The 16,042-nt window shown below is 54.9% G+C and overlaps 1 protein-coding gene across 4 annotated transcripts in view; it reads left to right on the top strand.

Moving 5' to 3' along the window:
* The window catches only part of SIPA1L3 (signal induced proliferation associated 1 like 3), a 238,270-nt gene that overhangs the window by 212,154 nt on the left and 10,074 nt on the right, over positions 1-16,042 (top strand). For 3 of the 4 annotated variants that reach the window (XM_059905575.1, XM_059905572.1, XM_059905573.1), the window contains 3 exons: positions 137-358; positions 11,501-11,666; positions 12,515-12,758. In XM_059905575.1, the coding sequence (XP_059761558.1) occupies positions 137-358; positions 11,501-11,666; positions 12,515-12,758 (632 nt within the window). The remainder of the gene's footprint in view (positions 1-136; positions 359-11,500; positions 11,667-12,514; positions 12,759-16,042) is intronic. The other variant, XM_059905574.1, reaches the window with a different exon arrangement.

Genomic DNA, 16,042 nt, shown 5'->3' with positions numbered 1-16,042 from the left:
GAATTTTCCACAGCAGTAAAGTACTTGTATCTCTCCTCGGTGAATGAAGTTTTGTTTCCCAAGAGGAAATTTAAACAGATCGGTTTTTCAAAACGTGGGATGGAATTGGCTTATTTCTCTCATTTTCACATTGCAGCGACATGAGCTCGAGGGCCGGCTACCCTACTCAGGTTCACAAGACGGCCAGCGCAGAGACCCCGCGGCCCTCACAGCTGGCCCAGCCCAGCGCCTTCCAGCTCTCCGCCTCCGTCCCCAAGTCCTTCTTCTCCAAGCAGCCCATGCGCAACAAGCACCCAACGGGGTGGAAGAGAACAGACGAGCCCCCGCCACGGCCGCTCCCCTTCACTGACCCAAAGAAGTAAGTGCCTGGACGCCCGGTGAGGCACTGCCAGAGCTGAGCTCGGGCGTCTCGGGGTGGGGAGGAGGGTGACACCTCGCTCCCTCATTCATCAGGACACTGTGCCAGTCTACACACTGGGAACACAGCTGTGAACAGGCGGGCAGGGGTCCCTGTCAGCTCGGGGAGCTGACAATGCCTGCTGGGGAGGCGGACAGCAAGTAGGGTAACTAAGAAAAGCACGCAGCAGGTCAGGTGGTGGCTAGCGCTGTGTGGCATGTAAACGAAGGCTGTTCCAGGCAGAGGGACCAGCCGCTGCCCAGACCCGGAGGCAGGAGCATGCTTGGTCTGCTGGAGGAAGGCCAGTGTGGCCGGGATCACGTGAGCACGTGAGGTCAGAGAGGCGATGGACACAGACCGGGAGGGTCTTGTGGGCCCCACGTAAGGGCCTGGGCGTCTGCTGTGAGTGAGGGGGAGCCGCGGGAGGATCTGGAACAGAGGAGGGACATGACCTAAATTGGGTGTCCACAGGGTCCCTGTGGCTGCGTGCAGAGCATGGCCTGCGAGGGGCAGGGAGACCAGCGGGGCGCTGCTGCGATGGTCCAGGCAGGAGACGAGGGGCCTGGAGCAGGATGGAGGCCAGGGAGGGTCAAGGGGGCAGTTTCGGGATAGATTCTCTGACGTGGGAGCAGGCAGGCTTTGCGGGCAGCTTGGCTGTGGTGTGAGAGAAGACGAGGTTGAACATGATCCCAGGTCTCGCAGCCTGAAGGATGGATGGACTCTCCCCGGGCTGAGATGGGGACTGAGCGGGGCGCGGGCTCGGGGGAGCTCAGAGCCCAGTCCTGGACAGGTTAAGTTTGCAACTAGAAGAAGACGTGGAGGAGGCAGTCGGGTAAGGAGTCTGGAGCTCGGGGGAGAGGTCAGGCTGGAGAGAGAAATTTGGGCGTTGTCAGCATAAAGGCACGAGGCTGCGGAGGAAGGGAGGTGTAGGACTCAGCCTGAGACCCCTCAGTGTTCATACGAGGAGGAGCGCGGGGTGACAACTGTGAGCCGTCAGTGGGACGAGCCCGGGACCTGAGCGTCGGTTGAGCCTCACGGAGGTGACTGGAGGGTCAGAGAAGGGAGAGAAGGGCAGGGCAGAACAGGAGGCAGCTGGTTTGGGGCACTTCGCTGCGAAGCGAGAGAGAGAGGAGAGGAGTCATCAGTTAAGAAAGGGTTTTTGTGTTTCTAAGTTAGAACATGATGATACCGAACATTTATCGAGCGCTCACTGTGTGCCAGTCTCAGTTCCGAGCTCTCGTCCGTGAATTTATTCACCGAATCCTCCTCAACAACAGCTCCGTGAGGTGGACCTGTTATTCTTCCAGTTTTACTGATGAGGCACCTGAGGCCCAGAGGCTCAGAGCTGGGAAGGGACGGAGCTTGGATCAGAGCCTAGGAAGCTCGGTCCAAGGCTCCTCTTCAGTTGGGTTTGGGGGGGTCTGCCCTTCTCCGTCCTGTTCTCGGTGATGTCCTCTTTCATGACCTGGTTGGGGCCATTCAGATGTGTGCTGACACAGAGCTCCTAAGGAGAGAGGTATCAGGAGACAGAAACGGGATCCCTGGAGATGTGGGCAGGGAAGCAAGCTGAGAATCCAGTCCACGCACCTCACTAACAGCTGGGGGCACCCGGAAAACTAGATTTGGGTCCTTCGCTCCCCTGATTAAAACCTCCAGTGTCTTGCCCCGCTCCCAGGATTAATGATAAAGGCTCACATTTACAGAGCACATATATCGTACCAGGCACTAGGGCAGCGTGTGCTTTGCCCAAAATCCCACCTGGACCCTGCATGACCTGCCCTGTCACCCCTCTGCCCTCATCCCCTCCCACTCTCGCCTGCACTCACTCCACTCCAGCCACCTGGCCTCTTCCCACTCCTCAGACTTGCCAAGTACAGGCTGACCTCAGGGCCATTGCACTGGCTCTCTCCGGTCCCTGGAATGCTCTTCCCCCACATCTGTGGCTGTCTCGGGGAGGGGAGGGGTTTGGTCCAATGCCACCTCCTCAGACGGGCCTTCCCAGCCTTCTGTAGCCCCTGCCGTCATTCTATCACTGGTCTCTGTTCCAGTGCTCATTTCTCCCACTGGAAAGCAGGTGACTCTGCCTTGACTTGTAGCCACCTGGCACTGTGTGGGTGCTCCGTCAGTGAATGGAAGGTATGAGCCTCATATCTCACTTCATTCTCACTGTAACCCCAAAAATACAGTAAGGCTCCCACTTTTCAGGGTGGCCGGAGGGTCAGGCCCTGTTGACCCCACTGTGCTCCATGAGGGCAGCTGCTCTGGCCTTCCCCGGCGTGTGTGCTGTTCCTCCTGCCCGGGTCCCCCTCAGCCCCACCTGGCTCACTGCTGCCCATCTGTAGTTTGCTAGGGCTGCCATAACAAAGTACCGCAGACCAAGTGGCTCAACAGCAGAAATGTATTTTCTCGGAGTTCTGGAGGCTGGAAGTCGGAGTCAGGGTGTCAGCAGGGTTGGTTCCCTCTGCGGGCTGTGAGGAAGGCTCTGTTCCCCGCCTCTCTCCCAGCTTCTGGTTGACTTGCTGGCAATCTGTGGGATTCCTAGGCGTGTAGGTGCATCACCCCAACCCCTGCCTTCGTCTTCACATGGCCTTCTCCCTGTGTGCGTGTCTCTGTGTTCACATTTCCTCCTTTTATAAGGACACCAGTCATTAGATTAGGGTCGATCCTAATTGCCTCATTTGACCTTGATGACCTCTGTAAAGACCCTATTTCCAAATCAGGTCACCTTCTGAGACACTAGGGGTTAGGACTTCAACATCTCTTTTGCTTGGGGGACCCGTAACACCACCCCTCAGGTCTCAACACAGACACACCATCCTCGGAGAAGCTGTCCCATCCCCCACACCAGGCTCATCCCTCCCACTGACCTCACGCTTCTTCCCTTCCTCAGCCTCTGTCCCAGGGCACATCAGGCAGTCGTTTCCTAGAGGCTTGCTTCCTCCCTGTCGGCCCACTGGACTGAGGGTTCTGGGAGAGCAGAGACACCCAAGCCCCATCCAGGGCCCAGCACATACATAGTAGGCACTCAGAAAACATACCTGGATACGTGACAACCGTAAACAAACAGCAGCCCCCCTTTCCCAACATAAAATCCAAAGAAGGCTTTTTACATATGTATGTGTGTTGTGTAAACATGTAAACTAAATATATAAAATACTGGGGGACACAAAATAGTTTCATGGTTTCTTATGTTTATTAATTTAGTTACAGATACATTTTTCAAATCACATGCATAAAATAACATGTTAATTTAGAATTCATGCTTTTGTCCACACACTCCCATTTCGGAAAGCTGTTTTATTCAAACTCTCCCTGAGCATTTTGGAGACAATATCTTTGTCATTTAAAGACACTTCTGAGTCACCTAACCTAGTTTTCCAGAAAACATTGTCTTTACTTCCAGCTAAATTATTTGAGGCTAAAACGTTTGTTTTTTTTTTAATCTGTAATTCTGTTGCTGAAATTTTATCCCAAGGCACAAGAACTCATTTGCATAACTTATTTACCTACGTTTACTGATACCTCCCCTGCCAAGTACTGTCATAAGCCCTGTACCTACTTTAACTCATTCAATCTTCACTACAGAACAATGAGGTGTAGGTACTTTGTATCCCATTTTCCAGATAAGAAAAATCGAGGTACAGAACGGTTAAGTCACTTGCCCAAATTCACTCAGTTAAGGTCAAAAACTGCACATATTATGGTTGTTGGTTTTGTAATTTGTCACCACAGGTCACCATATATTATGAGATTATCCCCAAAGGAGTAATTACCAAATCTGCGTCCTTTCTCATTGATTCTGGTCCGGGACCTCTAATGCATCCCCAGAGGAATGATAAGTGGCTGCGGCCGACACGGGGGCGCTGCCTTTCAGCCAGGCTGCTGGCTAGGGCTGTACCAACCCGGCCCCATTGATCCTCCCGGCAACTTCCAGAGGAAGAGACCGAGGCACAGCCAGAAGTGCGTAGCCCAGGTCACCCAGCTGCAAGTGGCAGAACCAGGATTCACGCCCAGAAAGATAACTAACAGAGCATCTCGTCTTGGGAGAGGCTCGGGGAAGACGTGCATCCAAGGCAGTGACGCGCATTTTCTGAGGACTGACTTCTTGGATTTGGGCGCGTGGTCTGTTAAACGAAAGACAGAGTGAGCTGGTGAAGGACAGAGGGGACACTGAGGGGACCGAGAGCACCTGCCACGGAAGGTCCCTCACCTCGGCCCCTCTGCTGCAGGCCGCGGTCAACTCTGTGGGACGGGCCAGCAGCTCTGCCTTGGGAGATGGCCTGACAGCCCCGTTTTGACCGCTTTGTCCCAAGACGCTGAATTTACTGGACTGCCTTCTCCCAACCAGTAGAGGAACAGAACAGCATGGGGGTCGGGGTGGGATTCCCTCATCGGCTGCTTACCCCCTCCTTAACCCCTCAGTTTCCCTCTCTTTAAACTGGCCTGACGGTCCTCCCTACCTCCCAGTTGTGAGGATTTCCTGAGTTAATCCATGTGAGGACCCCAGCACCGAGGTTGAGCTGCACAGGGCTTAGCGGTGAGGGGCGACTAGGCCGATGGGTTGCCAGGCTGGAGCCTGTGGAGCAGGAGGCAGAACCAGCGGCCCTGCGTCCTCAGCCGTCCTGGGCACCTCCTCCCCGCCAGGCTGGTCTCAGCCCAACTGAAAGGCTGGCGTGTTGCTGCCCTGCTGGCCCCCGTCCCTGCTGGCAGGCCCAGCGAGGAGGGGGCAGGCCCTAGGGAACAGCCTGTTTGTTGCCTTAAGGTGGAGTGGTGGTTGGGAGGCTAAGCCCCCAGGTCACGCCTGAGGACCCAGGCCCCAAACGTCCTCATCCTTAAGAAGGGCAGCCCTGGGACTTCCCTGATGACGCAGTGGTTAAGAATCCACCTGCCAATGCAGGGGACACGGGTTCGCTGTCTGGTCCGGGAAGATCCCACATGCCGCGGAGCAGCTAAGCCCGTGCGCCACAACTACTGAGCCTGCGCTCTAGAGCCCGCGAGCCACAACTACTGGGCCCGCGTGCCACAACTCCTGAAGCCCGCGCACCTAGAGCCCGTGCTCTGCAACAAGAGAAGCCACCGCAATGAGAAGCCTGCACACTGCAGCGAAGAGTAGCCCCCACTGGCCACAACTAGAGAAAGCCCGTGCGCAGCAACGAAGACCCAACACAGCCAAAAATAAATAAATTAATTAATTAATTAATTAAAAAAAAAAAAGGGCAGCCCTGCCTCATGTAGGGCCACTGAGGGGATGAGATGAAGTAATGTGTGTGAAGGGCAGCCTGGGGCCTGGGAGAGAGTGAGCGCTCAGGAGGTGAGCTTTGCTGCTGCTGCCGTTACCACCACTGCAGTCACGAGCAGTCCCCCGAGTCAAGCCCCCAGTCCGACTCCGCTGTCACCGTTTCAGAACGGTGCTCTCGGAGCATCAGTGCTCCACCAGTAGAGCGAGGTGATGGAGGTGATGGCCCTGAGAAAGGAATGTAGCCCCGTGGGACGCACCGGCCCCAGGGTGAGGGCCCGCATCCCCCAGAGCCGCCGTCACCGCGTTGCATGCACACTTGGCACTGTGTTCACCGTGAGCAAATCTCGGGCGGCTCAGCGCGTCTGGCAGGTGTGGGTTCTGAGTGTCCTCAGCTCACTGCGCCTCGGTCCCCCAGCCTCGAAAGGGGAAGACAGGAGTGCCTGCCTCCCAGAGGTGGCGTGAGGAGGCAGTGAGGCATGGGGAAGTGCCCGGTCAGCGTTGGCTGGGCTGACAGGCACTGGCATCTAGTGGTTGACACCTGGCTTTCGGGCTCCCTCCTTCCTCGCGTTTAGGGGCCCTGGGGCCAGCTCAGTGCAGCCCCGGAAGGGACAGCATCCCCACCCCACGGCAGCGTTGTCCCCCACTCCCACCGGCCTCTTCCAGCCACCCTTCCAGGAAAATCCACCTGCTGCCTGAGATGCAGACCTGGTGAGTGTCCTCGCCAGCGAGGTTGGCAGAACCCCCAGCTCGGGCTGGCTGACAGTGGTGCTAATTAGCTTAATTAACCCGGCCCCAAGGGAGCCGCCCCAGTTGGAGGCCAGAGCTCCAAGTCAGCTGGGATCGGGCCCAGACAAGTCGGAGCCATTGGTCGCCTTCCACTCCTGGCGCTTCTGTCACGGGAGAAAGAAGTTGCTGTTGTCCGGGTCCTAACTGCAGAGCCTTCTTTGTAATTTTTCTGTCTTCCTTTTTCTTTTCTAATGTGAGTGGTTTAATTCCACAGTGTGGCAAATGCAAGTTCAGACAACATGAGCAAATTAGAGGCTCTGTCCAATGCTGTCAGTCAGAACCTTGAGAGAGGGTACCTTCTCCTGGATGTTTTCTTCATTTGTGTTTTAGAAGGTAAAACATGCACAGGATAAAAACCAAACTAGTACAAAAGGGTTTGCAGTGGAAACCAGGCCTCTCTCCCTTCCCTGGCCCCCTGCCATCCAGCTCCCCTCCCCAGAAGCAACCATTGTTTCATTTATTCTGCATCCTTACAGAAATGTTCCGAACATGACTGAGCACACGTGATTGAATGTTGCTTCCCTTACGCCCCTTTTTATTTATCCATGTGGTCACCTCCTGTCCGTGCTCCAGCTTTTTTCACTTGCTCTTAGCTCAGCGACAGTTCCGTATTAGTACATAGAAGTTGATCTCATTCTTTTTCGCAGTCAGAGAATAGTCCATTTTATCCTCAGAGGTCATTAGGTTTAAGCATTTATGGAGACCAGAGATCTTGAGAAGAAGGAAAAAGATCAGAGATGCACAAGCCCAGTTTGGTTTGGTTTTTTTTTTAACCTGGAAGTAATGCCATTGTAAATTATTGCTTAAAATTTTCAATTTAGAAAATACATTGGGGGACTTCCCTGGTGGTGCAGTGGTTAAGAATCCGCCTGCCAATGCAGGGGACACGGGTTCGATCCCTGGTCCAGGAAGATCCCACATGCCACGGAGCAACTAAGCCCGTGCGCCACAACTACTGAGCCAGTGCTCTAGAGCCTGCAAGCCACAACTACTGAGCCAGCACGCCACAACTACTGAAGCCCACATGCCCTAGAGCCCGTGTGCCACAACTACTGAGCCCACATGCTGCAACTACTGAAGCCTGTGTGCTCTGGGGCCTGCGCACCACAACAAAGAGTAGCCCCCATTCGCCACAGCTAGAGAAAGCCTGCGCGCAGCAACGAAGACCCAACGTAGCCAAAAATAAATTAAAAAAAAAAAAAGAAAATACATTGGAAAATTCTTTCAGAAGAAAGTGAATAAGGGCAAAACTGATCAGTTTGACTCTCCAAACTGAATTTCATCATACTTTTTCTCTTTAGACATGTCCCAGCAGCCCACTAACAGTGTCAGCCATGTGGAACTTGCAGTGGATAGATAGGTGTGGAGTTGAGGGTCAGGGGAGAAGGTTCTAGCAGTATTTCTTCCAGTGAGCCAGGCTTCCGCTGTAGAATTAGGAGTCCTGGAGGTCCTGGGAGCTGGGAAGGCAATTTAGCAAATGAACCCAAACAGAGCAGGGAAGGAATAGTTGTGTTCTTTTGGCTTGACTTTTTAAAGTATAGAGAGTAAAGTATCTCTATACTTTTTCCTGTTTTATAAAAGTCATTTAAGCTTGTTGGAAAAAGAAGGGAGAGAGTAAGGAAGGTTGGAAGGAAGGAAGAAGATGGGTAGGGAGGTTGGCTGGTTGGTTGGAAGGAAGGTTGGTTCCATGTGATACACATTTAACAACTAATTTGGAGTGCCTGCAATGTGGCAGGTCTTGTTCCCAACACTGGACATAGAATACAGAAGGCTCTGAGTCAGGTGGGAGGAGTGGAACCACAAACACAAGCACACAGGACAAATCATCATGAGATGGACACAGTGAAGAAGTAGCACAGGATTGCGTGTTGGAACTCACCTGGGCTGGGAGGGAGCACCAGAAGGTCAGGTGGCCAGGGGAGGTGAGAAGGTGACAGTTGAGCCAAGCTGGATGGATGAGAAGCTGCCATTCACGGGGAATCCTGGGGAGGGCGCTCTAGGCAGACAGAGCAGCCAGTGCAAAGGCCCTGAGGCAGGAACATGCCTGGCATGTTTAAGGAACCTTGGGAAGCCTGTGTGGGAGGAGATGAGGGCTGAGACCGGGCAGGACAGATTGTTTCGGACCTCGTGGGCTGTGGTGAGGAACATTTTTAGGAAGTGAATCCCCACATATCCACCTTTGGAGCTGAGACTTTGGTAAACTTAAGTATACCAAGCTAAGCAGTGTGTGAGTTTTGTTTTCTAAAAATGATTTCGCACCATAAGTACCACTTCTTTACTCCCATGACATATATCTGGGCAAACCTCTTCCCATGTCATGTGGACCAACTCCACTTCTCTTCAGCAGCTAGATAGTAGTATTCTGTGATGCCACTGTCCCTCCCTGTGGGGCCTCGCCCTTCCCCTGCTGACCAATTCTGTTTGCTCCATAGACAGGACCCCATGAAGTGTCCCCGCACACCTGGCACACATGGGTCCCCGTACACCTGGCACATTAAAGGACACACTCCCAGATGTAGAACTCCCAGGGTAGAGAAAGTGCACGTTTTAAAGTTTTCAGCAGGTCATTTTACACCCCTTGCAGAGGGGAGCCTCGGGGACGGCGCCCCTTTATTGCGGTGGATGAGCTGGAGGCCCGGCCTGCTCCCTCACCAGGTTGATGGGCTCAGGCGTGCCCTGCGCTGAGTCACATACTCCCCTTGTGCAGAGGATTCTGGGAAATGGCAAAATCAAAAGGGAAGAGGGAGGGGTGAATCCCCTTCCAGCTCCCAAGGGAGCAACATGTACTCTGGGCTGTATACGTCTCTTTCTCTCTTTGTGTCTCTATTTCTCTCTTTTGGATAGAACGTTTTTCCTTTGCCCAAAGAGCATACTTCCCTAATAATGACAGAGCCAGAATTACCCTAGACCTGGAATTCTCATTTGAGAAGGAATACGACCTAACAAGAAAAAACTTACTACCTTTTCTTCCTTCCTTTGTTAAAATCCCAAGGCTGGCAGCTGAGAAAATGAGAAAAAAACGTAGACTTCAATACCCTCAAGAGCCCAAGATATCTTATTTCTTCCTGGGTTCAAGGATTCTTTTTCTTTCTTGAGTTACAAAATGATGAAGTCTAGGTGTCAGCTCTAGTTTTTATATTATTATTGTTATAACACATGATTATAGCAAAATAAATTCAGACAGTTCAGAAGGGTGTTGTATCAGATGAAAAGTAAAAATCTCATTTTTCCACCGCCTAATAAGACTCCTACTTCCCAGAAGTAATCGTTCATAATTGCTTCCAGAATTTTTTTTCAGCATATAAAAGCATATTATTAAACCAAATGTGATTATGCTCCACATACTGTACAGCTTTCATATGCCACCTCTATGGTACAAACGTGACAGCCAAGCGTGATCGTGACACCATGGGCTCTGAGGCCTGGTGGCCTTGGCTGGCATCCTGGCTCCTCCATTCATAGGCTGTGTGACTTTGGACAGTTACTTCATCTCTCTGTGCCTCAGTTTCCCACCTGTAAAATGGAGATGCTAGTAATAGTGGCTCCCAGGGAGGGCTGCTGCGCAGGTTTCACAGGTTCGCACACGTGGAGCCCTCGGGCTGGTGGATCGTGCCTGGTGCTGTGCTCCTCTTAGCTGTCGTTATTTCTTTCCTGGGGGGTGGCAGCACCTCAGGTGAGGGATCTAGTTTTCACTGGGGAAGTAAAACCTGATCCCAAAGGCTGGGCCGGAATCAGAAGGCAAGAGGAGATCTCAGGGGAAGTCCCAGGAGTGGAGGACACAGAGCCCCCAGGAGCCAGCCTTGGCCAGGAGAGGGCCCGGGAGCCGGGGATGACGGCCTGCGGAGCCAGCGGAGGGGATTAGGAGCAGCAGGAGAGGACCGTGTGCAGCTCAGGGCGCCGGGCCGCCTCAGGTGAACAGTTACAAGAGCAGCTCTCATTTCCCCATTGTCTGTTCTGTGAGGTGCTGGCCAAGCGCTTTGCAGCAAACCCCAAAATGCTGTGAGGTCAGCGTGTTTTCCAGATGAGCAAACCAAGGATCAGAGGAGTGGTGTGACTTGGCCCAGGGTCCCATGGCAGGAACAGGTGCAGGTACCTCATGTCTGGATCCTCCCAGCCACCCCGTGATGCGTGAGCTGTCTTACCCCATGTGGTGGATGAGGAAACCAAAGTTAGGGAGATCTGGTGCCAGGCCCTGGAGCACTCAGGCCAGGGGTCTGCTGCCTTTGGCCCTGTACTTGCCCAAAGGGACTGGTCCGTTTGGGGGATTCTCCCTCTGTGGGACCCCATCCCTCTTCTGTGGTTGGAACCCCTGGTCCAGGCCACCCCAGTCTCCCACCTGAACAACTGCCTCCCTTCCTCACTGTCTCCCTGCTTCCATGAGGGTCACTTTTCTGTCTGAGACCCTTCTAAAATGCACATCAGGACCTAGCTCTCAACAGATCAGAGGCTCCCTAGATGCAACCCCAAGTCCCCTCTGTGGCTCATATGTTCCAGAACATCTGCCCCAGCGCCTCCCAGGCCTCACCTCCTCCCCCTCAGCTACTCATCCCCGCCACTCCGCAAACTCACCGAGCCTGTTCCCACCTCACAGCCCAACACTTGCTGTTCCCTCTGCCCTGTGTCCTCTTCTACAATACCAGGTGGATTCCTGCCTTCCTCTCTCCAAGTTTCCACTCCGATGTCATCCCCTCAGAAAAGCCAGCCTCCATCCCCAGCGATCCCTATCCATTTGCTCTTCAGAATACCTCTCTCTACCTCACATTATGGGGTCTCTGTCTTTACTCATTTATTCATTGTCAGTCTCTCTGACTGGAGTCAGCTTCACATTCACCGCTGTATCCCCCCCTCCCCCTGCCGAGAACACGCATGGCACAGGGTGGGTTCCCAGGCAACATCTGTGGGATGAGCGAGGGGAGAGAATAAACCAAGTCTCTCCTCTGTCCCACTTTCACCAGATGTTGTGGAGAAGCTGCGGTCACTCGCCCAGTGGCGGCCAGCCTTCCTGGGTCAGGACAACCTTGAGAAGCAGCTTGAGCCTCCCGAGACCCCTCTGACCTTGACCATGACCCTCATTCCAGGCAGGTGGACAGCAACACCAAAAACGTCTTTGGGCAGCCGCGGTTGAGGGCCTCCCTCCGAGACCTCCGCTCTCCCCGGAAGAACTACAAGTCCACCATCGAGGACGACCTGAAGAAACTCATCATCATGGACAACCTGGCACCTGAGCAGGAGAGAGACGCCAGAGTACGTAGAGGCTGCCCCGCCCCTGCCCCCCACACACACACAATCAGACAGGCTGGTGGGTGGAGGACTGCCTCTGCCTGCCCACCGCCTCTGCCCGCGGCACCTGCCGGCCTGTTTGGGTGTGTGGCTCGCAGCCAGGAGTCAGGACGTCAAGCTGGTCGGGCAGGATCACAGCGTGAGCCAGCCTGGCAGGCTTGCAGGGGATTTATCCCCACCGCAGCTCACATGACTGGACCGGCATGCTCTTACTGGCTCTCACGTCCTTCTCGTGGAGCCCAGGGTGGAAGCAGCCCCCACCACCCCCGGACCACAGGACCAGGAGTGCAGGAGCGGGGCCCAGGGGGCATTTAGGCTCTTGTGACCCAGGGGTGGGGGGAGGCCAAAACAGCAGGCGTCCTCAGTCCCTTCACATATCCCCTGCTTCTTTTCCCTCTTGTCCCTGCCTCCCTCTTGTTGGCTGCGAGCTCTCTTGTGGGGACCTGGGTGGCAGCAGTCTCTCCAGGGTTCCCTCCCACCAGCCTGAGCTCTGGGGGAAGCCAGCACTCTGTCCCGCGTGGTCCCCACCAATGACTGGCTCTCAAGCTCCAGCTCGGGTCACCCTGCCTTCCCTGACCTCACCTGGAGCTGGAGGGTGGGGTCGGCCTTCCACAATAAGGTGGGTTGCAGAGGGGGGGAGGAGGAATCCCCAGGAGAAAATTGGAGTACGTTGACCAAAAAGGGAGCAGAAATGGATGCTGGTTGGGTAAAGACCGCAGATGTCCCGGACAGGAAGAAGCCTCTGAGGACGGCGACCCTGGGCCTGGCCGTGACCACGCCTGGCGTCCCGCCTCCCATCCCTGTCTTGGCAGCAGTCGCCACAGAAGAGCCTGCAGCGGACGCTGTCGGACGAGAGCCTGTGCAGCGGGCGTCGGGAGCCCAGCTTTGCCAACCCTGCCGGCCTGGAGCCGGGCCTGCCCAGCGACGTGCTCTTCACCAGCACCTGCGCCTTCCCCTCCAGCACGCTGCCCGCCCGCCGCCAGCACCAGCACGCCCACCCGCCCGGCGGCCCCAGCACCATCCCTGCCACCGGCAACGGCTTCCCGGAGAAGAAATGTGAGCCCGGGCACCCAGGAGCTGGTTGGGGGTGAGGGGGTGGGAAGCAGGGGGCACGAGCACGCAGATCACCTAGAGGTCAAAGGCTGGGGGGTCATCAGTGTCAGAGTCAGCTGACGGAGGGAACCGAAGTGCACGGGAGCTTCAGGGGGCCCTGATGATTGAGCACCGGGTGTCACCCACAGAGCAAGGGGTTGTTGCCCAAGCATCAGGGGTCTCCTGGGGGTCACCTAGGAATGGGGGCACCCAAGGATTGGGGTCATCTGAGACCAGAGAGAGGGCGTTAGTCTCTCTAGGTGTCTCCAGACTGGAGAGCTCATCCCTAGGGTCCTGAGGATCGAGGGTTTCTATTAGCTGCCCCCCTTCCCCAGCTCCGTGTTCCAGCACCAAGCAAATCGCCTCGTGAATATTTATTTATGTAAGTGACGTCCCCCAGGCCTGCCAGCTCTTGAAGGGAAGGGGGTACAGGGGTGTGACCAGCATCAGCAAATAATTAGTGAAGGGGGCGCTGTGCACACGGCCCCCATCAAAAAGCTGTGCACTGGCTGGGGTTGGCCGTGCCTTCAGCCCACCCTGTAATCCCTTATCCACAACCCCAAAGGCTCTGAAACTGAAAGGCAAAGCAGAAGTTTGGGCCAAGTTCACTGGGCAGCAGTGCTCGACCTGCATGGATGTGAGGCTGTTTATGGTCCTTCTTTACCCGACTTGGTGTGAACGATCAGTTGCTTCGTTGAGGAAGCACTTCGTTGAGTGTTGAATGGGGGTACTGCTGACCTTTCTGGGTGTGTATGTGTATATAGCGCATCGTGCTTTATCAAATCCCAACAAATCTTGACTTCAGAGATGTGTCCGCCCCAAGGGTTTCAGCTGAGGGCCTGTGCCCTGTAGCATCTAGATGGAACCCTTTTGTACGTTGCAGGGGATGGGTTGGAGGAGGCTCTGGGACTTTTTTGAGGGGTTCTATCTCCCCCCTTAAAATTCTTCCATGGCTCCCCATTAACCTAGTATCTGGGTCCATACTCCTTGCCCTGGTGTTTTGGGGCTCCCACCATGGGGCCCCACCTCAGTCCCTCCACTTCACAGTACCCGCCCTTGGATCCTTCTGTCCCCCACTCTCTCGCCTCAGGGCATTCCACATGGCTGGTCCCTCTGCTGGCCATGCTCTTCCCCTAACCCGGTTCTTGATACCTAACTCCTGCTTCTCCTTCAGGGCTTTGCTCAGTTATTGCTCTGGAGGCCTCCCTTAAGCTCCAGCCTGGGTCATCCCTCCCGTCTTAAACTCCAGGGCACCCGGCCTGCCCCTCCATTGCCTTTGTTCCACAGGTGTTTCTTGAGCACCTCCTCTGGGCGGGGCTCTGCTCTAGGCACTAGAGCACGTCAGAGCAGCCCTGCCCTTGTGGGGCTGAGCTTCATGGCAGTTCCTCTTGCTTCCCTCAGCTTCACTCTGTGTCTCCTTCATTTGCATCTTGCCTATACTGCCCTGTCCGTGCTGAAGGCAGGGCCTGGCACATAGTAGGCATTTGACACGTCGTGAGGAGAAGGCGAGAGGGGGGCCAGGGCAGGGGTAATATGCACAGAGATCACAGACCCACACAAGGCAGACAGAATGCCCCTGACTAGCTCTGCCTCATCCTTTCAGTCTCAACTAAGATTCCGCTGCCAGGACTTCCCTGGTGGTCCAGTGGTTAAGACTTCGCCTTCTAATGCAGGGGGTGTGGGTTCGATCCCTGGTCGGGGAGCTAAGATCCCACATGCCTTTGGGCCAGAAAAAAAACAAAGAAAGAAAACAGAGGCAATATTGTGACAAATTCAACAAAGACTTTAAAAATGGTCCGCATCAGGGACTGCCCTGGTAGCACAGTGATTAAGAATCCACCTGCCAGTGCAGGGGACACGGGTTCAACCCCTAGTCCAGGAAAATCCCACATGCCATGGAGCAACTAAGCCTGGGCGTCACAACTACTGAGTCTGCGCTCTAGAGCCCGCAAGCCACAACTACTGAGCCTGCGTGCCATAACTACTGAAGCCCATGTGCCTAGAGCCTGTGCTTCGCAACAAGAGAAGCCACCACAATGAGAAACCCGTGCACCGCAACGAAGAGTAGCCCCCGCTCGCCGCAACTAGAGAAAGCCCACGTGCAGCAACAAAGACCCAACACAGCCAAAAATAAATTAATTAATTTTTTAAAAAATGGCCCGCATCAAAAAAAAAAAAAGATGCCGCTGCCTCCAGGGAATCCTCCTTCCCCAACCAGGCTGCCAGGCTGAGTCAGACGCCTCCTCTGGGCCCCCACAGCCCCCTGGCTTGCTCCCATCCCATCCTGCTCACTCTGCCTTACGTTTTCCCATCACAGGCCCACTCACTCCGGGCTGTCACTGTGGGAATGAGTCTGTCTCCCCTGTTGGACTGGGGGCTCCCTAAGAGCCGGGCCCAGGGTTGTCTGGGTCCCTGTGGGGACCACAGCCCAGGGCCCTCTGTCTCATGAAGCACACACATATACCTCTCTTTGCCCGTCTGACTCCCCTGTCCCCCTGAACCACAGAGAGTCCCATCTGGCCTCAGTGTGGCCGGGGGCCCTGGGCCTGTCCACCTCTCCACGCCTGCTCGAGAGCCCTTCCCAAGCCACGTCGGGGCTGAAGAGATGCCGTCAGCCCAGGCCTGGGCTTCACGGATGAAGGGCTCTCCATGCCAAGGAGCCTCTCACAGCAGCGCCCGCTGATAGCTTGCTTGGCTGTGGCAGCTGCTCCCGCAACCCTCACCCGCTCAGTAGTGAGATGCTAGGAGGCTGGAGATGGAGAGCATGGAGGTCAAGGGCTCGGCATCCTTCCTGCCCTCATTCATTCCCCTGTGCTTTCATTCACTGGGCAACACTTACTAGCACCACACGTCCTGAGAGCTGGATGGCTCAAGTTTGTAGCCCAGGTCCTGAAGTCACAGCTGTAACCTCTCTGTGCCTGTAAAAACGTGGGCAAAAATAGTGCCCACTTCACTGGGTTAATCCGAGAATCAGACAAGTTCTTCGTGGAAAACACTAAGCCCAATGCCTGATATGCAGTAAGCGCTGGAAAAAACCACTAGCTGTTCATGCATTTTTCTGTTAGTGTGCTGTCACCAGGAGCGAGCGTTCTAATCTGTCATCAGTCAGGTCTGTGCCTCTGGACTAGAGAGCAGGGTTAAAGTAGGATATTAACAGGGACCCTCTGAACACCAGAGCCGTGTGGGGTTGGGCTTAGAGCAGGGTCAGTGTCAGACCCCACGTGTCACACCCAAGTGCCACTACCGGC

Source organism: Balaenoptera ricei, chromosome 19 (genome assembly GCF_028023285.1).
Source record: "Balaenoptera ricei isolate mBalRic1 chromosome 19, mBalRic1.hap2, whole genome shotgun sequence".
Lineage (NCBI taxonomy): Eukaryota > Metazoa > Chordata > Mammalia > Artiodactyla > Balaenopteridae > Balaenoptera > Balaenoptera ricei.
This window is presented reverse-complemented; position numbering and strand designations above follow the sequence as displayed.